Raw genomic sequence first — 23,932 nt, forward strand, 5'->3', positions numbered from 1 at the left:
AGGGATGCAAGTGAAAAAACTGGTGGTGAAATGACAGGAAAATCCCTGTAATAGGCAAAACCACTCGGGGAATACAAGTTAATTTATTGATAGGTAGCATAAATATTTAATTAGTTGGAGTATTGGGAGACAAAGCAATCAAAAAAAGGACAAACATTTAATTTTACAGGAAAAACATTTTTCTTCCCACTCTCCCAGCTTCAGCTTCAGATTCCTCTCTTTCACTTTCCTACTCTCCACACCTTCACTCCAGACATGTCCTCCTGTGTTACTGCTGCAGGTTGTGCACAGTCTCTTCAGGGAGGCACTGGGTGGCACACCAGGCTGTGCTTGGCAGTCTCCTTACGCTACTTGTTGCTCTACAGTGCCTTTGGGCATGTTCCTGACCAGTGTGAGACACTTCCTACTGCTCTGGCCTTTTTGTTCTTTCTTCTTCTTCTTCCTCTCCCACTGCTCCTCACAGCCTTCTCTCTCTGTTCCTCCCCCCCTCCAGTATTTTTGTCCTTTCTTAAATTTGTTTCCCTATGGGCTCGTCTGTGATCAGCAGTGGGTCCATTGCAGAGCTGGCCAGAACTGATGATGTTCAGCACAGAGCAGCTCCTGGTCTGTCCTCAGAGGCATCCCCTGGAGTGCCCCTCTGCTGTCAAAACAACCTACCTCCTCTTCTCCTACCTCTTATCTGACAGAACAAACATTTGCATCCCTGTTCCATGATTGGAATGGATGAATTTCCCATGGTGTGGTGGGAGTCAGGAGAACATGGAAGATCTTTGTACATGAGTGATGTCGTGACCATAGTGTTCACTGTCCATGTGACTTGCTGAACAGTGCCCATGGACAGCAACAGACTTTTTCTTACCATGTATCAGGAACTGAAGTGTTTTTTCTTCTGTGACAAGGACCTCATGAAGGAAAGTAGCAGGATCTAGTGATCACCTGCAAGTCCCAGGCTGTTTTGTTGCTTTGTGTGTGTTGCTTGTAGGAAAGTGGGCAGGGAGTAGATGAGCTGAGCTCATAGTTTCTTGTCTGGTCACCTCTGACAAGAACTTCTTGATATCCTGCTTGAATAAATTCTGTTCTTTTAGAACTATGTCAAAATAAAGTTTATTTTTCCAATCAGATATGTGACTGCAACCTAAACACATGTTGGCTGTAGCTGAGTTCAATTAGAGAATTACCAATATTCATATAAAATAATCATTGCTCTTGGATTGATCACTCTTGTCTCTTTTGTTTTAGAGTAATGAAAGAATAAAATATTTAAGATGGAATATTCATCATATTGCTATACAGTCTGGAAAGGAAAAATACCTAAATGAATCCCTTGGAGGAAAATCTTGCTACTGATACTCCCGAGGAATTGTCCCTAATTCTTAGATTTCTAGTAGGAATTACTACTCACAGAATAAGAAATCATTACACCAGTAAGATTTGGACAGTACATCATACTAATTGAAATCTTCATGTTTGTTTATTACAAAAAGGTATTTTTTCCATATTTCATGCTGAGGGCATACAGACAACCAACTGGGTGGAATTCATTTCATGTAACTATTACTTTTGTATAAATGTAGTCTAAACTAGGTTTTAAGGCTTTCTTTCTTTTTTGGAACGAAGTCATGAGTATTCCTTCCAAAAGTTCTTTATACCAGTCTTAAGAAAAAACTTAAGGTGCCTGTATCTTCCTACTGATTAAAAAGAAAGCTTAGGTAATTAGCTCAGACTAAATACCTTACTTGAAGATTAATAAATTCACATGGATTTTCACTCATGGTTTGTACCATGAGTGTCTGTTTGCTGTGGGCCATATAGGTACTTAAATTCTACATGGGCAAAATCACTATTGATTGAATTTAGCTTTGTCTTAATTTTTCTATCTGGTACAGTCAGCAATATTGAGAGTCCTTAAGGGTTATCGTAATGAAAGTATAAATAACAATAGAACTCATATAAAAATAATAACTCCTTGAGAACAAACTAATTCAAATGCCTTTTTTCTTTAAATGAAACATTATTTTGGAAGTAGCATAACATATTGGGTAATTTTGTTGATGTGCTACTTGCTAACCATATGTAGCAAAGAGAATTAACTGACCATTTCCCTGAAATTTTCTCTGGTAAATCACTCGATCTAGTAAAGTGATTGTAGGTAGAGGAATATGGTGTTATAAAATCCAAAGCTTTGATCGTGACAGATTCCAGAGGATTCCATTAAGTAATTCAGGGGAGGGAGGTGGGTTTCGTTGGGATTGTTTGGGTTGTTGGTTTTTTGGGTGTTTTTTCCTCTGATAGACACAAAAAGGCTACCATTTCAGTGAAAAGGGTTTAGAATCTGCTTTCAGATTAAAGGAAAATAAAATTCAGTGCTAAGTGGTTGGGTGTGTTACTGTCTCTTCAGTGACTTACAGCAGGACTTAAATTCCAGATCACAGATTCCAACCTGTGCATGTACCTATGAAGGCATGTGTTGGTGAAGTTGAGTGTTTTAATCCAATACTACTTGTAATTAGAACTTCTATTTGAATTTTCTTTAAACATTTCAATTAATATGAATGGAAACTCAAAGGAGACTAGTTTGGCTGCAGTTGGGCAAAGGCGAAGAGTTTGTAACCAGTCTGTGAGATGAAGCTGTGCTTTCTATGTTGTCCAGTTCAAATGGATGTAACCAAGCTTATTTTGTGAATTTGATGTGTAAGGGTCACAGTCTTGCAGAACTTTACAGTCCGTATCTGCTTGCATAACTCTAAAGTGCAAAATTTGAGGCACGTAAGTTCTTCTGCATGTCCATTTGACACTCTTGAAGAGGGTGTTGTCAAAAATAGTCATTTCACTCAACATCTGTATTAAAAAAACCCTGACTCAACATCTTTCAAAACTGTAAAGTAAGCTAAATATAATGGCTGAGTTTAGCTAAGCCCTCAAAGTATGTAAGAAAAAATTCTTTTAATTGGTTTGGATACTTATATCTAGTCTGCAGTGAGTGACATGACATAGTCGCTAGTAATTAGTTGTTCATGATTGGCTTTTTTTTTGTTTTAAAAGATTTTTCATTCTGAAGATGGTGCATAACTGGCAAATTTTATCTCGAAGATTTTCTTATGTTTCTGATCAGAGCCTATAACCAAAATCAACTTTTTAAAGAGCATTTGGCGAACGGAGATTTTTGTGAAACAGTAGAAGGGTAAAAATGTATGTGCTCTAATATGTGCATCTAATTATATAGGTTCTTTATTACAAATAAAATAATGACATTATATCACAAAAAGTTATATTTTACTCCATTCAGGCTACCAGAAAGAATGTTTATTATTTACTAATGCTGCTTTTAAGTTCCATAATTTAGTTGAGACAAAAGTAGAAAATTCTGGAGAGACCATTTTAAAAAGATACCTAAACTAAACTTAGATCTGGTAGGGGCTCTGTGGCTTTATCTCTGTTTAATTCAGATTCAATAATTATTTGCACTTAAGAAACACAATTATTCATTTTAATGCTTTTTCCAGCTTATAAAGTGAAATTTCTTTCTTGCAATGAGAAAACTTTTAGTCAATTAAATACAGATTTTCATATATGTATATAGTTGATGCATACTGAAATATAATGAAAAGTTTCAGAAAAACAGTTATATTACATCAAAGATTCAACAGATATTACCGACTTGTAAAAGAATTAATTGAATTTAGCAAATTTTAAACTGATACTGTATAATAATTATACATAATATAACTTTGAATTTTTGGAGTTTAGCATTCAATTAAGCAAGGTAATTTTTTTTCTTTTTTTTTTGTATACTGCTTAAGGATAACACAGCATTTTTAATCAGGTCAATATCTTTAAGTGTTGCTTATTTCATCAGAAAATACTGTACCTTCAAGGATAAAGTATATTAAGCATTTTCTCAAAGGGTTCTATAACATTAAAAGAGTAGTTTGCAGATAAATTGCTTAATCAAAGTTAATAAAAATGCTGAGATGATTCAATAGGGAAGAGATGTTTCAAAGACTTTCTTTTAATTGTTCCTGTAAAAATGCATGTGTCTGTAGTAGTCAGATGATTATCCAGCACACAGCCGGATAAACACATCATGTGACAGGTGAGCAGCTGGCTCAGGGGTCAGGTGCAAGGGGTTTCAGGGAACGGAGTGATTGGTGACCTGTCCCTAGTGGGGTTCCACAGGGCTCCATTGTAGGCCCACTAGTCTTCAACATCTTCATAAACAATGCAGGACTGGAAAGTATACTAACTAAATTTGCCAATGATGCTAAACTGGGAGGAACTGTTCACTTCTTTGAAGGCAGAGAAACCCTGCAGAGACCTCAACAAATGAGAGGACAGGGCAATCACCAGCTATATGAAGTTCAATAAGGGCAGGTGCCAGATTCTGAACCTGGGATGGTGCAATCCTGGGTGTAGAGACAGACTGGAGAAGGAGAGGCTGGAAAGCAGTGCCAGGAAAGGGACCTGGTGGTCCTGGTCAGTGGCAAGTTGAACATGGGTCAGCACTGTCCTGGCAGCCAGGAGGGACAGCCCTGTCCTGGGGGCATCAGGCACAGCATGGCCAGCTGGGCAAGGGAGGGGATTGTCCTGCTCTGCTCTGAGCTGGGGCAGCCTCACCTCGAGTGCTGGGGGCAGTTTTGGGTGCTGCAATATAAGGAACACATTAAATTATTAGAGAGAATCCAGAGGAGGGCAACAAAGGTGGTGAAGGGCTTTGAGGAGAAGCTGTATGAGGAGTGATTGAGATCACTTGGTTTGTTCATCCTGGAGACGGGAATCCGAGGGCAAACCTCTTTGCAGTTACAACTTCCTCATGAGTAAGAGGAGGAGCGGCACTGATGTCTCTGGTGATCAGTGACAAGACTCAAGATAATGGCCTGAAGCTGTGCCAGGGAAGGTTTATATTGGATATTATGAGGTTCTTCACAAAGAGGGTGGTTGGACACTGGAACAGGCTCCCTAAGGAAGTGGTCACATCATCAAGCCTGACAGAGTTCAGGAAGTGTTTGGATAATACTCATGGGCAAATGGTGTGACTCTTGGGGATGTCCTGTGCGGGGCCAGAAGTTGGACTTCGATGATCCTTGTAGGTCCCCAACTTAGGTTATTCTATAATTCTATGACAGCCATATCTTGAGTTGGTTATTCTGATGGAAAAAAAAAACAAAAACAAACCTAAAAACCAATCAAACAGAAAACCCAAACAAACAAAAAAAAGCCCAAAAATCCCGCAAACCTCTTTAACCAGCATTTTTTAATGAAGAAAATAAAAACTTAGAAGTGTTTGGTGAAATATTGGATTGTGGATCTGTTTGGGGCTTTTCTTTCGTTCATTTATTCTTACATATTTATACTTTGGGGTTTTTTAATGCTAGTAGAAAATATGTATTAGAATCCCAAAAATACAATTTGGAGATATGTAGTAAAAGTAGGACATGTGTATATGCCCCCATATACACGTGTATATGTGCATATGTGCCTATGGACACATCTATGTGTATATGTGTTCGTGTCTATAGATTCCTATACAGTGATTTAAGTATTGTAGGTTGGAATAGGATATGTGAAATACAAATTCTTATGTGGCTATTGTTGTAGGAGATTAAGCACCTCTTGAATCTATTCAACTTATCAGCCACCTTAGAAATGAAGAAGCTACTTTTCTATTATATAATGGAGAAAGTGAAGCAGCGGTTAAAACTTGCACTTATGTGCCCCACATGCAAAAAAGAAGGAAAAAAGTTGCCAGATGAATGTGAAACACAAGCCTTCAAAGCTGATGCCTACTGAAAGAGCATCTAAAGAGTGTTACAGAAGTAAAAAACCTAAAATCAAATTATTTCAATGCAAGAAACCAAACCACAAGTTAATCAATTAAAAATAAACAGTACCAAATCCATGAAGGGTAAAAGATCCATGGAGAGATATTCATTACAATGTTCTCCTCTCCAAAATGCCTTTAATGCTGACTGCCAAAAGCTAAAAGGCTGTGCAAGTAAAAGAATTTTTGCCTGGCTTTTTTAAAAATCTTTTCTTAAGCATTTGAATTGGCTCCAGACAGAGAGGAAACATTAGTTAGCTGGAAGCTTCATCTGATTTTGTGTTATCATTTTTCTGTTAGGTCTACATATGCCTGTGTTTTCACCAGGAGAAACCCTGGTGTAATACAGAGAGCCCTCAGCATTCTCAGAGCTTCATTCTTCTCACGTCCTTCCCTTTTAGCTCCTTTGAATTTCTTTGCTGTTGTCTGTTCCACTCAATTTCATCCATCTGATTCTTCTTGCTTTCTATGCACATCCTTTCAAGACATATGAAAATCTGCTGCAGAAGGAGTACACCAGAGAGATCGTTGTTTGGATTATTTTTTTCCCTGTTTCCTTGTTGATTTCACTTCAGGGACATTGTGTCAGGTGAAGGCAAATAGCTCAATGTGTGAATATCTACAGATATTCCTTCAGAGTAAAGTATCCAGCAGTAATGTATCAGAGACAACATTCAAAAACCTTTTGGCTGATTTACGAAATGACAAATGCAGGTTTTAAATGAGGCTATCTTCTGTGGGTTTTGCAAGTATCCATGCAACTCTACATAATGTCATCAACATATAATGCTCCCTTTTTCAACATGCACATTGCCATTGTCCTTTGAGACCTTTGTAGTCTGAACATAAGTGTAGGAACATAAGATCTGGCTGCAGTTTGCTCCTGTCCTCTTGGGTCAGTTTGGGAGTTAGTTGTTCTCTTGGAATGCATGGGAAGCAAATCACTTTTATTTATCCTTTCAGGGAAGAAAGGCAAGTGTGCACCATAGCAGAGGCTACACAACTTCGTCAGTATGGTTATTTGATGAAGGATGAAGTGGATGTATCCTATGCAGCAATCCATTTGCTCTTTTAAATTTACAGCTTGTGTATTTATTTTCCATGTCTGAAATGAAGTATATTGCTTTTCATGGGATAAACAAGAGAACAATAACCTGCAGTGATAAGGCTGGGATCTTTAGAGGCTTCTGACTGAAGTCTAAGCCAGAACTATGATCACCAAAGTGTTTATAAAATGTAACTTAAGCAGTAAAACAAAGTTAATATACTAAAGAAGTTAAAGCCCTCTTTGTACCTATACTTCCTTACAGAACAGCAATAATGAATTTGGCAACCAGAAGTCCCAGTCTGTTTTGGTTGATCCCTACTATTTTGTTCTCTTCTCACTTATGTTAGTCCCAAATCTTATCTTCCCAGATTCTTTCCAATCAGTCCTCTTTGTTGACCATAATCATAACTCCTCAGCTCTTTCCTCCCAGACATTTCCTGTTCTCTCTCACCTCTGTTCCTCAGTTTTGTTTTCCTGTTCACTGTCATCCCTTCCAGTTTCTTTATTACTGTGCCATTTCTCCTAATTTCTGCCTGCAGTTCTCATTCCAGCTGGGTATCAACTCCCATTCTTGCTATTAATGTCAGAGTAAGCTCTTCTAGTTCTGCCTATTTTGTCTCCTCTATAAATAATTTTACCCGTCTCATTTCTTTGTGAATCTGTCTCCCTTAATGTCTAGTCTCTTTGTACCAGGTCTTTCAGTTTTGACTTCTTTATCTTCTCTCCAGTTACATTATGTACCATAATTCATTGATTTATAAGATTTTTCTTTCTTGACCAGCTATCTGCATTCTCTCTGGAAATTATTGTCTCTCCTTTTTCTACTCTCTCACTTACAAATTTGTACCTTAGTTCTGATTTCTTCCACTTCTTGTCCGAGAATAATGCAGAGTTCAGGTGTGACTCAGGCCTTGCCTGCCTTTTAAAAAGGCTGTCTGCATCCAGAAAAGATGGGAATCTTACTAAGAGACGGAACAGAGTCTCTGTTCTTTTTGATGTGTGTGCCTGGCACAGTCCATTCCAGCCTGAAGGCACTCAGTTTCAGCCAGGACATGGTCAGTGCAGTTTAACACAGAGATTCAACAAGTTCTGATTAAGGTAAAACAGCATTCATATCATGCACATCTGCAAATGCTCTGCTTTTACTATAAAAGCGTATAATGGTATATTGTGTTGTGCACAATACATCCTTCTTCCTGTTTTAGGTTGGATGTGGCATGGGAATTGTTTATAGAACATTGTGATATTATATAAAATATTTTTAATTGCTTTTACTATAGACCCTGGTATTTATAATGTTTGTGAATAGCCTTTTCTTAAACACTCCTTTCAATAATTTCATAGCGCATCTCTTCACTTTCTTTTCCATAATATTTATAACTTTCCAGAAACTTCAGCTGGGTTTTTTTCCCCATTGTTGAAGAGAAATTCAGTAATTTGCTTCGTTAGTGGAATTGATTAACTTTTTTTTTGCAGTGAACCTTGGAGGTTTAGGTCCTAAATTATTTCAGATTCTGTGTTATTCAAATAACATTTGTAGCTGGGAAGAAAAACAAGCCAACCAAAAAAAAAAAAAAAAAAAAAAAAAGGCAAACATACACACAAAAGATAAAAAATCCCCAAGCTTTGTTAGCTCTTATGATTTATTGCTTTATAGTAGTGCATGTGTATATGCAAAATTGCCACTGAGGTTGTACCTAGTTCTTTATTTGTCTTTATTTAAAGGCTTCATCTGTGTAAAGGAGTGGAAAGAAAAATTACCCATATACTAAAATACGCATTTTTATTTTTAAGAAGTGTGAGAGAACAAATGCTTTAAAAAACTTCCAAGAAAAAAAGCACCATCTAAAAGCATTCAATCTTTTGTTTTCTCTTTTACTATGCAAAGTGTAATGATAAGAATAAATTAGATTAACAATCTGTTTATTATATTTTCCATCTGTTCTTACACACCAGGAGGAAGATGGGGCTCCTTTTACTTCTAATAATTTGCCAATGTGCCATAAACAGTATCAAAACACACAGTGTTTCAAAGCCCAATATAATTTTACTGATGGCTGATGATCTTGGTATTGGAGACCTGGGATGTTATGGGAACAAAACCTTAAGGTAGGATGATAATTGGGTGGAGTCATAGCTTTATATTTAGTTTTCAATGGATTTTTAAAATTAAAAATCTCAGAACATTCAGAGGTTTTATTTAGGCTTTTTTATGAGTAACTAAAGTTAATAACTTTTCCAGGGATTTAAATATTCAATCCTTATTTTCTTTTTTTGACCAAAGACTTAGCTAATGCAGTTATCCTGCTGAAAAGTTGCATTATAAACAGAGGATTGAGCAACCAACCAAATAAGGGTTGGTTGGTATAAGGATTATACTTTAGCTCTAGAGAGCTAAAGTATAATCAACAATTTTCTTCTAGAATAGACATGACACAAGTACTATGAATTAAACGTGTTTTGAAGCAGTCTTGATTTGGGACAAGCTTGTTGTTAACTAACTGGAAATAAAGAGCTGATATTTGCCCTTAATTTGTCTTCATACAGTAGTCAATGTATTAATTAAAGCAAATGTTAATATACTTGAATAATCCATCAGTGTGCCCTGGGATGTTTCTTGCTACCAGCTTAGATGTGATGGTTGTGTAAACAGAGCAAGTGATATCTAGACATTGTGTTTCAGTGGTGCAAAGTTAAATAAAACATTCAGACTAAAAGCCCTGTCTGTCAAATGTTAAATGCTCTTTTTCCTGCTGATGTTAGTTAGAAGTAAAATCTTCTCATAACTCAAAAAAAAAAAAAATACAAATCAAGTTACGGCTTCTGGTTTTAAACAAGGAAAAATATATAGAACATCAATGCTTGGATCACTCCCCTCACAGGCACCAGAACAACGTAAAGATATATATGCTCTACTGAGAGAATTCGGAATTTGATTTTTGGAATATGATGAATTTTCATCTTAGCGATTGTTATCAGTAGGTGACTTTACAGGTAGAAAATAATTGGAAAACATTGGAAAATTAATGTTTCTGACTATTCGGACTTAGATGATGGGAGCACTAGTGTGCCTTGAGGTCATGGTCATTAATCTCCAGGGTCAGAGAGCTATTAGAGCATGCTGCAGCTGCTGGCCAGTCTGCATTAGTAATTTTTATCTGTAGAACCAAGGACACAGGATTTCTTCCTGCAGGACCCAATTTTAATCTGCATGATGAGCCACTTCACAGACAAGTTTCCCATACAGATATGGAAGCTAGGTTGTGCCTCTGGGTCTAATATAGCAGATATAATAATGTCAGACATGTAGATATTGTTAATATAGAACATAACACGGAGTCATAATCATTTGAATCTGATCTAATAGCTTATAGCACTACACAACATTATCCCTACCCCAAAAAGCTTTTGCTGAAGAGAGACTGAAGAGGCACCAAGTCGGGAGCAAGGAAACACAACCTTTCTCTAGTCTCTCTTACCCTCATTACTGAAGCAAAAATGTTGTAAAAATTACAGTTCTGGTCAAGGAACAGATTAAAAAGGGTTGCAATACTATATGTCCAGATGTTGCAGTTTAACTGGCCATGAGGAATATAAGAAAGTGGAGGAAAAGATTTTTGCTGCAGTGTTCAGACGCCTCATGTAAAAATATTTGACATGATAGTATTTGCAATTGCAACCCCATCATGCATTTGATAATTTACATACAGTAAATTTTAACTGGATTTTCCTGATAGTTCTTGCCTCAGATGCCTTGTTCTTACCATGTCTGTATCCAAATAACCATCTTTGGGTTTTTTTTTTCACCTGCTTGTGTTTTTCCAGAACCCCTAATATTGACAGGCTAGCAGAGGAAGGAGTGACACTTACTCAGCATATAGCAGCAGCCCCACTTTGTACTCCAAGCAGGGCAGCTTTCTTGACTGGAAGATATCCTATAAGATCAGGTAAAATCCCATCACTTTATTTATATATAAGTAGTTTATTTTATTTACAGTAAACTGTATGCAGGTATTTTGTCTGGCCTTCCTTGATTTGTTTATTATTATGAGTTTAAGTAATGGTAAATGATCAGTCTTTTCATTGACTGATCAAGCTCAGCAGAGTTGGTCTACATTAGAAATATTTCATATGGGGAATTTTCACATTTCAGAAGAGTTGACCCAAAAATAAAGTTTATTTAGTGAGTAATTTTTTTTTTTTAAATAGCAACAAAACAATCTGACTGTGGTTATTTAATGCCAATATTTAATCCAGTGTCCTGGACTGTATCAGGCACAACATCACCAGCCAGGCAAGGGAGGGGATTGTTGAGGGCACGTGAGCTGCTCTGTGCTAGGGTGACCTCACCTCAAGTGCTGTGTGCACCAAATCTGACAGAGTTCAAGAAGTGTTTGGACAATACTCTGGGGCACATAGTGTGGCTCCTGGGGATGTCCTGTGAAGGGCTGGATGTTGAATTCATAGATCCCTGTAGGTCCCTTCCAACTAAGCATCTCTAGTGATTCTCTGTGATTCTGTGAAATTCCTCCACTATGCAATGACCCCAGGCTCTTTGCCTGCCTCCACAGTTGCATTCAGGCTACTCCCTCTGTGTTGGCAGGCAGCCCAAGTATTGAACACCACAGAGATGCATCTAGAGAGACTCAGTGGAAGAACCCAATGTAAATACTTCTTCTCAGACATTTTTATTTCTGCTAAGCCTTTCTGTTTAGACTGATGCCTCAGGTTTTAGCTTTTCTATTTTTCAGATTCTATTCTGCTTTAGTGTGTAACTCTAGGCTTCATATTAGGGGATAGTAAGCTCTCTCCACAGAATAGTAGACAAAACAATTCCTTCTCTAGCTGGGGACCCAAGGATAACCAATCCAGATCTCAGGCCCAAGAGCATAAACAACAGTGGACTGAAGAGAGAAAAAAGAGAGAAAACAAGAAGGATGGGACTTCATGGGCTAAAGATGTAATTGGTAAATTAGCTCCAATATGCTAATGGACCAAAACTTATAAAAATGTGAGACCCCATGTTACCCATTTTGTGGCCATTATGGGTTGTGCTGCCCAAAGTGGATCTATCTGAGGCCTTTTAAAATACCTACTTTACTTTAGCTCCATCTAGTCTCTGTTCTAGGTCAGCCTTCACAAGGCATCAAGACAAATTATTGAGTTTGTGTTTTTTGTAATGGGGAGGTAGGGGCAGGACAGTTCATTAAAGTACTCAAGTTGCCCTGAAAACTGGGAAGAAGAGAGTAAAAAATATCTCATCTGTTTGAAGTGTTATTTTTGTTCCATATCTACCCATACACAGCACTAAGTATCCTGTGAATACATGCATTTAATTTTTCTTACTTTCAAAGTACCTGATCCAAAGCCTATTTGAATCCATGAAGATCTAGTTTGTTTATTTTAGTGTGCTGGGACTGAGCCTCTCAGTGCTTAGCCATGCAACTTTAACATTCCCTTAACATCATTTTTAGCAAGGATCATTATACATTAATCAGATCACTTGTTCATTAGTGATAAAACATCCTGTCCTTGCTTCTGGGAATGAAAGCAAAGCAAGACTCTGGAGCCTACTTGATACGTTCGTGTTCACTCAAATCAAGTAACGAGCTTCTGCAAAAGTGCCAGCTAATATAACTTGCTAAATTTTCCATTCAATTCATCTGCAAAGGAAAATGTTATATCCTGTTACAGATATGTTGCTATTATCATTTACTGTAGGTAAAGTCACAGGTCACTTTCCATTATGTGACTTGTTCTTATTTCTGAAAAATTAAGGCTTGAACTAATTTTTTTTTTCACTGATCAGCTCTCAGACACACTTAATAATTTCCATGTAGGTACAAAAATTGAACTTTGTCTTACTTAACATACAAAATTTCTAAATACGGACTGCTTCTGAATATCAGTGAAGAACTAGTAAAGGTTTACTATAGAAGACACTAGAATCATGATGTGGAAAAAATGTTAGAAATATAAATCTCCTGATAATAGAGCTAAAGAAAACGATTCCAAAATGTTGTATTGGATGAGACACAAGCTCAGAGAAAGGTAATGATGAAAATAAATAGAATGCTTCTGTACTTTCATTCTGATAACTTAATGAAATTACACTGATTTCAGTTACAAGAGCTTGAAATATGTAAAAAATATAAATAAGAAAAATATAGATAAATATATGACTGAAGCTATCTGAAGCATTGATCAGCAAAACTATCTGGGGTGAAAAACTGAAGTCAGCATTTGAAGGGTAGGTTGAGCTGTCTTTAATAAACCAGTCTAACGAGTCATTTTCTCATGTAACCACAAGGGATACCTGAGGGAGGATTCTGGTTGTCTATATCAGTCATGTAACTTGGGCACAGTTGCATAATTTAGACTTCCTGAAGATACATCTGCACAGATTTGCATAGATATTCTCTGTTCTTACTGTCTATTTTCAGTGCCAGCTCTCATCTGGAATCCTAGTAATCTAATTTTCATGAACCTGAGCTCTCAGGTTCCTCATCCTGAGTGCACTTTGTAAGCTCATTTGTGTTTCTCAGACTCTTAGCATATAGAAATTACTGTGCCTTATTTAGATGTTGTCTTGTTAGCTGGTACCTGATGCTCCTTTAGTGCACTCCTTCAGTGTGCATTGGATGATGTGTCTTCATGTCACCGGAGCACCCATCAATGCTGACAGCTCAAACCACTCTATTTACAGGATCAGATTCTCTCTTGCTCTTTCTGACCTCATGATATTTACATGCCCAGAAGTAAGACTGCCCTATTTCAGTATGACTTCTCTCAAAAAACCTTAAAGGCTTGTAGAAAACCACGTATGAGGACAGGGGAAATTCTCAAACTAGAACTTGGGAATGATCTCACTTAGTCCTCATCTTCCTTCCCTCCCTGGGTATAGGAAAAATAAATTATACAAGCTCAACTTCTTAAAATTTTGCTATACCTTAGAAAATCTACAGAAGGGGCTGCAGCTCTTTATGTGATGGCTGGCCCCATGGTTATAAGCTCAGATTTTTTTTCTCCATGTCTGTTTTTGGTGTCAATACAGGAAATACCTCACTCATCTAAATGGATGATTATATCTTCTACTTGCAGCACTTAGCATCTGATTGTAATATGTCATTTAAGTGATACCACCTAAGGCAAAAAGTGCATGCAGAATTAATGAATAGAAATTCTTTCTTTGTATTATCTTGGTCTCATTCATTTTTATTGTATTTAGGAATGGCTGCCTTCTCACGAGTCGGTGTCTTCTTATTTTCTGCCTCTTCTGGGGGACTTCCTTCTGAAGAAATAACTTTTCCCAAACTCCTGAAGCAGAAAGGTTATGCAACAGCTCTAATAGGTAAAATTGCAGACATGAGCAGCTCTGTTTCCTTTCATTTCAATGAAAAGAACATTAACTTCCTGTATAGGCTTTTGAGGGCCTGCATTAAACTTTTCTGCTCCACAGCATAATGAATTTATTTTTCTGGAACAAAGCTGAGGACATTCCCATTCTGTGTGAAACACTAGTCAGGTAAGTATGTCTAATTCACTTGTGTAGTTATAGTCTCATTTTGCACAGTACTGAGGAAACATGATGAACAAACTGAAAATTATTCAAGCTCTTGAAAAGTTTTCAGTATAAATAGGACTTTGGTTACATCAGAGAGACAATGAGGGGTTGATCACAGGGGTACAAGTCAGCACTATGCTTGTTTTTCACCAGTGTTTAAATTCCCATACAGTAAATAACGCTGTAGCTGGGTTACCATCTAAGTCATCAGACAGAAATGGATTTTTCTAGGAAATTTTTCATATAATTTGGTAGATATTTCATATAAAAATGTATTCCTCTCTTATTATAAAGATAGTTCAGACAACTGATCACAGCATAAATATCCAGTGATGGGCAAAAGGAATCATACTAGGTTAATATTAAATAGAATTGGAATTAATGTCATAAAAGTATAACATTAAAGACTTTTGAATTTTTTTTTCTTAATTTGGCCACTGACTTATTGCACACTGCTTATATTTTAGAAGATTCTTGAGAAGTTCAATTTGTATTACATAATATGTTTCTGTACTGAAATTGCCAGGGAATAGTTGTGCAGATAACATCACACTGAAATATTACTAAATTGATTTAGATGAAGGATGCATGCAATTTGTTTTTTAAATGAAACAGAAACTTGCAATTTTGAGAGTAATTTTTGTTTAAAAACCCAGGATGTTTAGCAAGGCTAACAATTCATGCCAGTGTTCAGAAAATGTCTGTATTGTGTAGATAAACCAGTGTCAGCATTCTAACTAAAAATCCTACTTAGCTATATCTCAGTCTTATAAAGCATAAAATACCATGATCTCCTGAAAGAATGAAAATAGAAAACCAGAAATTCTTATCAGAAATGTATTTAATGTACATGTATTTCAATCATAGTTCAAATAGTTCATAGTTTGAACAAAAAAGCTGTTCATAATTTGTTCCTTGTGGACTTGATTTCTATTTCTCTGTATTCAATTAAAGACTAGGATTTTTCTGTTTGTAACAAGCACAGTAATACAACTCATTTTCTGGGGCTGACCCAGTTAATGTTCTTTTTTTAACTACTTTTACAGCAGCATGACAGCTTGCCACTTAGATCTCCAGAAGTTCTCTCCATGATGCTTAATGAACAATTCTTCCAAGTGGCCTGAGTGATAGCTATGAGACCATAAAATGTAATATTACCATATCCTTAGAGTATAATGAAGGTTTCCAAAAATCAAGAAGTGCATTAAAATTAGGGATAAAGCATATGTAAATGATAGAAAGAAAAATTATGTAGATTTGAAGACTAGATAGACAGTCTGATTCACAACCAGCATATTTTCTGCCTTTGCTGGTGTTCTTATCACATCATATAGGTCTAGGTCAGGGAGTCTTTGCTTGGTTCAATCTAATTCAGCAATTCCCAAAGAACTAATTGTCAAATCCTGCACCAGTGATGGATTGGCATAAGGTTAATTTGAAGCCTTTCTGATCCTCAAGCCTGTAGTGTCATTTCTACTTTTTTGGTGAATCTCCTCTCTGATGATAGTATTTTTCTTCCCTAGGTGCATTTTTGTTTCTTTTTAAATGTTTTTTTCTCCTCTGAATATGTGCTTTCTTTTGTTTGATATGTCCCAAAATATATTTTATCTCTAAATCTACTTTATGTATATACTTTTCTACCTCATTGTTTTCCCCTGTGACATAAAGAAGGTGACAACCAATAGATCTGTCAGGAAGGCATACAATCAGATCTGCAACAAAACGAAGTTCTATCAAAAAAAGCAGATGCATAGAATACATATTATTTCACCAGTTGGAAGAAATGCTGATGATTTTTGGAAATTGCTATTCATAATGCAAAAATTCCCCTTACATTTGATAGATAGTGTTTTAACTACTGCTATACTCAATTACAGTAAAGGTTCATTTTCTCACTGGTGCTATCCAGTGCGTTGTCCAGCATCCAGAGAAGTTTAAAATCCACCTATGTAGCTTATCTCCAGTGCTAAAATACTAATTGATAACTGGTACTTATTTCTTTCAGAATGAAGTATTTTAATGTTTGGACAAATCACAGTAGTAAGGTGTCCAAGATTGACTGAGTGTATGGAGTGGAGTTAGTACAACAGTTATTCATAAAACAGCCTAAAATCTGTCCGTGTGAATACCATATGTACATACAGTTTTTATAAATTTTGCTGTATACTTCAAATAAATATATTTCCAAAGAACATAAAATATTTCTGTTTGCATCTTGCTCCACATCTTGTATCTTGCCATTTATCTGAAAAGCACAGAATCATTCCAAAAGAAATATATCATTACATAAAAATCAGTCTTTGTACCAAAACCACTACAGTATTTTTCCTTTTTCTGCTATCTGAGGGAAAAATACAGGGGAAACATGGATTTCTGTAGTGTCCTTAGGATTCTGCATTTTGAAAAATGGAGTTTTAAGTGAAATTTCTTGGCTGACTAGGACTTGCTTCTCACTTCCACTTGCCTTTCATTGCATTGTTTTTGTTCTGCAGAAGTTTTAATTGTGGCTGATGGAGAGGGAAAAGAGCCTAGGTCTCAAATTATTACAGTACTCATAATTTACAATTAACAGCATAAATTTCACTCAAAAGCTTGGTAGAATCTGTTGAAATGCTTAGGATGCTTATGTGAAGTGTCCATTCTATGAAGCATCACTTGGCAAAGAGATGAGAGCATTTTGCATTGCTCTCAGATTCAGAAGGGCCCCAGAATCTAAAGCACATTACAGTAATCTGTTCAAGCACTAGCTCAAGGCAGGGGTTATTGTCACAAGGAGTGAAGCAAAACATGTATTGTGCACCCAGCCATCACTTGCCTGTTCAGAGTAATGCAGGGTCTATCAAAACCTTCTACCTGCCCAGCCATTTGAGAATGGCACTTGTGTCATTCTGTCACAGCTCCTGATATCATTTGAGCAGGGGCTTTTGCTGCTTTTCTTGCTAACCTGATCTCTGCTTTGCTTGGCTTAAGTTGCTTCTCAACAAATCTTTTTCTGAGGCCCAAGTTTGTCTTGACATTGAACAATTCGTTGTACTTGCTAAAGAAGCCCTTTAGATAAAAATAGGACTTATATTTCCTCCTGCCCTAATTTGTTATTGCTAGGTTTTTCTATCCTGGATTGTAGTTGAGATCCAGTTAAAAAATCCACTACATATCATAAAAAGTCACCTTGAAGGTATACTTAATTTGTTTTTGTTTCATTTTCATATTTTCTTGCTGAATTATAGTTACTTTGAGATTAACATATAATAGCAAAGAAAAAAAATATTAAGCCAGAAGAGCATTTATGTTCATGATTATAAGCCTCTACCTTTAAATCACTTATCCAACTTGATGACAGTTCTTTCATGCTCACTGTGTTACACATCTGATTTATAATTATTCCATTAAGAGACTCATTCAAATACAAGAGAAAAATTAAAGCATTTCTTTTCAAAAATCTGCATCTTTGGGTGCTGGGAATGAAAATCAGAGTTCCAGCCTTACCTAGCCCTTTATAGGACCATTATAACTTCTTACATTTCAGTAAAATGGTGTGTACTGCTTGTTTTTTTAACTGACCACAGTAATTTTTACTGGACCATGTCCAAAGTAGTGACCAGAACCATTCAGTGCAGAATACCACCAGCAGAATACCACTTCAGGTGAGGGGCTATCTGACAGGGAAAAGTTCTGATGGAATAAGAAATCTGTAGAGACCTTAATTTCACTGGCACATAAGCAGACCTGAAAATGTTTTATACCTGCTTTGATGATATACAGAAATTACTTTTAACTTAAGACCATCGAGATATGTATGAGGACAATTGCACTCAACTATGCACTCAGATTCAAGATTTTTGCTTTTTCTCCACCTTTGCTGACAGACAAACTTAGTCATATGACATTCTCATCCTATAACTCAGTTCTGTTATTAGTAGAAGAGAAATAAGAACATCCACATAATTTGCTAAATTTTAAAAAAGCAGAACTGATCCCCATGTTCACCATCTTTGATGCTGCAGTACCTGCATTTGTTACAGCCAAAGGAAAAAGTGCAGGATGAATACATTGTTCTGGAGACCCAGAAGGAGATGTTCAGAACTGTTTGCATCAGGACTCTCTTACAGTTGTGTAAAAACTGGCTTGGTTTGAAAAAGGGGACAAATTCTGTATATGCTATTTTTTTTTTCTGTTTTACATTTACTGCCATGAATATTTTGAATTCTCTGAAATAAGTATTTCAGATTTCTTTGGGGCAAGTTATGGGAATGAAGACTTACTGGATTTGTACTTGTTTATTTCTTTTGCAATCACAATCCCTGAATTATGCTGGTCATGTTTAGGTGTTTGATTCAGAAAAATAAATAAAGTTTGGCCCAGCAGTATATAATGTGATCTGTTTTGTCAAGGCCAGCATGCTTTTTTAAAATATTCAGCATGTTTTCTTGCTGAGAGCAAAAATAGCTAGCTCTATCCATAAGCTAGCTCAATAAGCTTAACTGAATTTGAATTTTTTTTATAATTATGCATTTTATTCAAATAGCAGCTACCAGTTAGGTCTGTTGTGCTAAGCAATGCATAAGCATGTGGTAAGAGGTTGTACCTGAGTCATAGAATGAATTATCTAGATACTTACCATAATCAACATGAATATAGATTGTATTAGTATAATGCAAATCAGGCTCAGTGGTCAGACAGGGTCCAACATTATTGCAGAATTAGAGTGATTTCCTAGTGGTACAAAATGCTATGAGAGAGAATATTTGACAGCAATTTACTTGTTACTGTTGTTTTTATTTATATATATGAAATATAAATACAAAATAATCAGCCTTGTATATATGTGTGTATTTTGAGTGATGTTGGCAATTTCAGATATTTCACAATCATTTAAATAATAAATGCTTTAATAATTTTCCTATTCTTGATTTATTTTCTATTTGTTACTGTTTTCTTATTATTCTTTTGGCTTTTTTTTAACTATTCAAATTATTTGCCAGAAAAACTTCAGAAAATATATTTTGTACTTCTATATTTGTTCTTCCTCTTCAATCAGTAGCTGCTACAAAACAGTATTATCTTATCACAACTAAGCCTAATTTCCAAAGGTAACTGTCTGTTAGGGCTCTGTTGCTCTTCAATGATCTGCTAGCCCACTCAGAATTTAATGTTCATCATCAGCAGCCATGTTAATCTATTTCTAACTGAGATGAAGAGGGAGACAAGAAAAATAAATCTTTGATGGAGGCACAAAGAAACTTTCAATAGAAAATAGTGATCCACACAGTAAAAGCTGGGAGCAGTGGGATATCAGCCAGATAGTGACTGCTTTATGTTTTAAATAATGCACATTAAAAGTAAGTTTGATGATTTAACTACAAAAACACTCCCTGCCCTTCTCTCTTTGTAGGAAAGTGGCATCTTGGGATGAACTGTGAAAGCAGTAATGACTTCTGTCACCACCCTCTCAGTCATGGATTTGATTACTTTTATGGCCTTCCCGTGACCAATTTTAGAGACTGCAAACCTGGCCAAGGCAGTGTATTTTTAAAAGGTGTTCAGAGAGACCTTGTCATCCCAGTCCAAATCGCTGGGATCGCCCTTGTGTCTTTGGCAGTAGTGCAGTACATTGGCCTTCTCAAAGTACCCTTTCAAGCACTGGGTTACTTCTTGTTAATAATCACAATTTCACTTGTGGTTTTGATTTTTTTCTTCTATCATTTTCGACAACTAAACTGCTTTTTAATGAGAGACCATCAGATTATCCAGCAGCCACTGTCCTATGAGAACCTTACTCAGAGACTGACAAAAGAAGCCATGAAGTTTATTGAAAGGTAGGTTTCTAAGTGTTGTAAGTTAATATTGGCATCTCATGATGACAGTGCTCCTGAAAATTAGGAAAAAAAGTGAGCTGGTGGGCACAGGGAATATGTTGTAATATATGTGATTGTAAGTTTTTTCCTTTAAAAGATGACATTAATCTTGTTGGTAGGAATGACTGTTTGGTTTCCTCCTGTCAGGTATGTAGCTAGTTTCTCTATAGAAAGGGAAATGTTTTATTCTTAAGAATTTCATGTAAATTGAAATGTGAAAAATATTTTGTGGTGTGACTTAATTCTGTGAAAGCACAATGCAGGGTCATAATTAACGGCTTTTCTAGAATGGGGAGATGTTCATCATTGAGTTGATGCATCCATTAAAAGGCATTCATATGGCTAACTTTTTAAGATACTGGCATTTTAGATGACTTTTATAACCGTAATTTTGAAAATATTTGATTTTCCAAAATTAGAGTGCTAGCTTCTGCATCTGGGACAGAATAACCCCAGGCACCCGGACAGGCTGGGAGTGACAGCTCTGTGGAGCAGGAGCTGGGGGTGCTGGTGGACAACCATCTGTCCATGAGCCAGCAGTGGGTCCTGGGGGCCAGGGAGGCCAGTGGGATCCTGGGGGGCATCAGGGAGAGCATTGCCAGCAGGGAGGTGATCCTGCCCTCTGCTCAGCCCTGCTGAGGCCACATCTGAAAAGTTGTATCCAGCTCTGGGATCCTGAGGACAAGAGAGACGCAGAGCTCCTGGAGGAGGTCCAGCAGAGGGCAATAAAGTTGATTAAGGGATTAGAGCATCTCTCTTATGAGAAAGTCTGAGGTATCTGGGCCTGTTCAGCCTCAAGAGGAGACATCTTAGAGAGAACCTCATCACTGTACATAAGTATCTGCAGGAAGGTGTCAAGAGGACAGACCCAGGCTCTGCTTGGTGGTGCCAAGCAATAGGACAAGAGGCAATGTGCAAAAGCTGATGCACAGGGAGTTCCAGGTGAACATGAGGAAGAACTTCTTTCTTGTGCAGGTGACAGTGCCCTGGAACAGTTAACCAGAGGGATTTTGTAGTCTCCCTCACTGGAGATATTTAAGAACTGTCTGGACATAATCCTGGGCCATATTCTCTGGGATGACCCTGAGGGAGGTTGGGCCAGATGATCCCACTGTTGTCCCTTCCAACTTTACCCATTCTGTGATTCTGTGAAACAAAAGGGTGTTTTGAAAACAGTGTTTTTAATAGCCATCTTATTGGGCCACCTAAACATTGGGTTACAAAACCATCCTAAATCATGGTTCATTTTTGCTAGGTCAGTTACTTTGTAATTGTTACCAAAGGGCTCTTAATGGGATTAAGTCAAAAAAGTATACATTTGTATATTCTAAAATAGAAATCAATATATTTACAGAAAAAAATATTTATTCAATTTAACTTCTGGAAAAAATATGTGTATGTATTTTTCTCCACCACTTTTGACACAAATTGTAGCATTTTTAAAAATACTAAATCAAGATAAAATCATATTCTAACATATAGAGTTACTATTATCCTGAATTTCTATTCAACACCCATGAATTACTATTCTTTAAAGTATGTAGCATTAGTTTCTGTGAATACATGCAAATGGTGTTGTTGCTGGATGAAAACACATACCAGGAATCTGCAGCTAAATTTTGTAGACTTAATGACTTACAGAGCAGCTGCTTCTAGCTGTTAGCAAGAAAAAATGTTTATCTAAAATCTTGATCTCATACGGCAATTTTTTATCATTCCCATCCTTATGAATATTTGATGTGGCTGTTTTTACATATTATACTGAAAAAATGGTTTTTATAACAAATTTCCTTAAATAAGTAAGTGTTCCCAACAATCAACATTTCCATAAGTATTTATAAATTAACTCAACCATCCTTATTTCCTCTTGGTGATGGGGATAGATATAAAGATGCCTTTTCAGATACATTGTAGATAATTTAACAGTGAAGTACTTTGTTATTACAAACACATGAACAAACACATTTGAAAATTGCTAAAAGATAACTTGCTTAGTGACCAAGCGTCTGGTGATTTCAAAAGACTCTCAAGTACATGAACTATTTGTTGGTATATTCTTCCACTATTTGCAAGTATATAAAGTGTCTGTAGTGATACTGTTATGGGTATCTATTAATGTTTCGCTAATTTCAATGCCATGACAATAAAATGGTTGCCTCAAAATAGGTGAGTTCAAGATGGAAATCGATGGTAGAAAGCTAGTAACTCTTTTAACTGTATTAATATGTGTAATGTGCACAGTGGTTACCCTGTAGATTAGTGCTGCTGTTTGACTCCAGTGTTTGGAGCTGGCAAAATAATGTGTAATCTAAGTCATCACAGCTTTGTTGACCCAGCTAGAGGTAAGTGATTTTACATCATTTAGGCACTTGGCCTCAAATGTCAGTGTAGTTTTCAGACAACACTGATGTTAAATTGAAGTCAAGGTTAATAGCACATATTCATAATTTACAACAAACTTTGTTACAGGAGTGCTGAATTACAGTGAGAATTATAACCCAGACTCTTCATAGTCAGTGTTATATTAGAGAATATCCAAACATATTAAAGTATTGAGAAGCAATTAGGGCATTTGAGCAATCTTAACTGTGCCCTTTAATGAATATATGCAAAGTATATGACCATAAACCTTACTCTTGGGGATATGAGTAATTGGATTAATATTCACTGATCTGCCCCTTGTGTTAGTGTGAGCAACAAAACCAATATTTGCTTTGACACACTAGTTCTGACATGATAGAGTTCATACCTGTTAAATCCAGAGCACCAGTAGACCATTGCTTTTATGATTAATCCACTGACTTTGGCCATTTGTAGGTGAATGGCCAATAAGAGGTAACCAGGTTGCAGAAGTGAAGGGCCACAAGTATTTTGAAAGTCATGGTGCTTAGCAGCATTCTTGTCATTCCAGTTCTTTCACCCTTTAGCCACATGTTTGAACACTGAACTTGTCACACAGTCTCCTTTTCTTTAGCTGACACATTAAGTAGCAAACTCAGTCATGTACGCTGTTAATCCTTGTGTACAATTGTACCTGAGAGCAAACAATCCTGAAGTTAAAAAATTCAAGCTTTCACCTTACCTGGTTCTGAATACACATTTTATCATCAAATTAAAATTATTAGATATCATCTGTCTTTTAGTTGGTTAAATAACTTTACAATAAATATACGATGAACCTCCAATCTTCACCAGCACTGATATTTCCTGTCAAGCTTTTTTTATGCTACTTTTATATGCAATGTATATGAACATATATTAATTTTCCAATGTTTTATCTATGTAAGTTTGTTTGCCCATTGCCTTTATTACCTCTAGAATTTCTTCGGAGTTCAGGTGATGGACTTCCACACATTCTCTTTTCTAGTTGTTTCTCTGTAATTTTCGGTTTTGTGACTTGTATAAGCATCAGATTCTTCAGAAGGAATAGGCAAAGAAGGAGAGGAAGTGGGGTAGACCTTTATGTTAAGAAATATTTTGATTATCCAGAGCTTAATGATGGTAGTGATGGGTTTGAGTGCTTAAGGTAAGAATCAGGGGATAGGCCAACAAGGTAGACACCAAGGTGGGAGTATGTCATGGACCACCCAGACAGGATGAAGAGGAAGACAAGATATTCTTTAAGCAGCTGGGAGAAGTCTCACAAT

At 36.5% G+C, this 23,932-nt stretch overlaps 1 protein-coding gene across 4 annotated transcripts in view; it reads left to right on the plus strand.

Moving 5' to 3' along the window:
• STS (steroid sulfatase) overlaps nt 1-23,932 on the plus strand; it is a 106,458-nt gene that overhangs the window by 14,417 nt on the left and 68,109 nt on the right. For all 4 annotated transcript variants that reach the window (XM_058825052.1, XM_058825051.1, XM_058825049.1 and 1 more), the window contains 4 exons: nt 8,823-8,975; nt 10,692-10,813; nt 14,095-14,217; nt 19,823-20,246. In XM_058825052.1, coding sequence (XP_058681035.1) covers nt 8,830-8,975; nt 10,692-10,813; nt 14,095-14,217; nt 19,823-20,246 — 815 coding nt within the window. In that variant the 5' untranslated portion in view covers nt 8,823-8,829. The remainder of the gene's footprint in view (nt 1-8,822; nt 8,976-10,691; nt 10,814-14,094; nt 14,218-19,822; nt 20,247-23,932) is intronic.

The sequence above is a fragment of the Ammospiza caudacuta genome, chromosome 2 (assembly GCF_027887145.1).
Source record: "Ammospiza caudacuta isolate bAmmCau1 chromosome 2, bAmmCau1.pri, whole genome shotgun sequence".
Taxonomy (NCBI): domain Eukaryota; kingdom Metazoa; phylum Chordata; class Aves; order Passeriformes; family Passerellidae; genus Ammospiza; species Ammospiza caudacuta.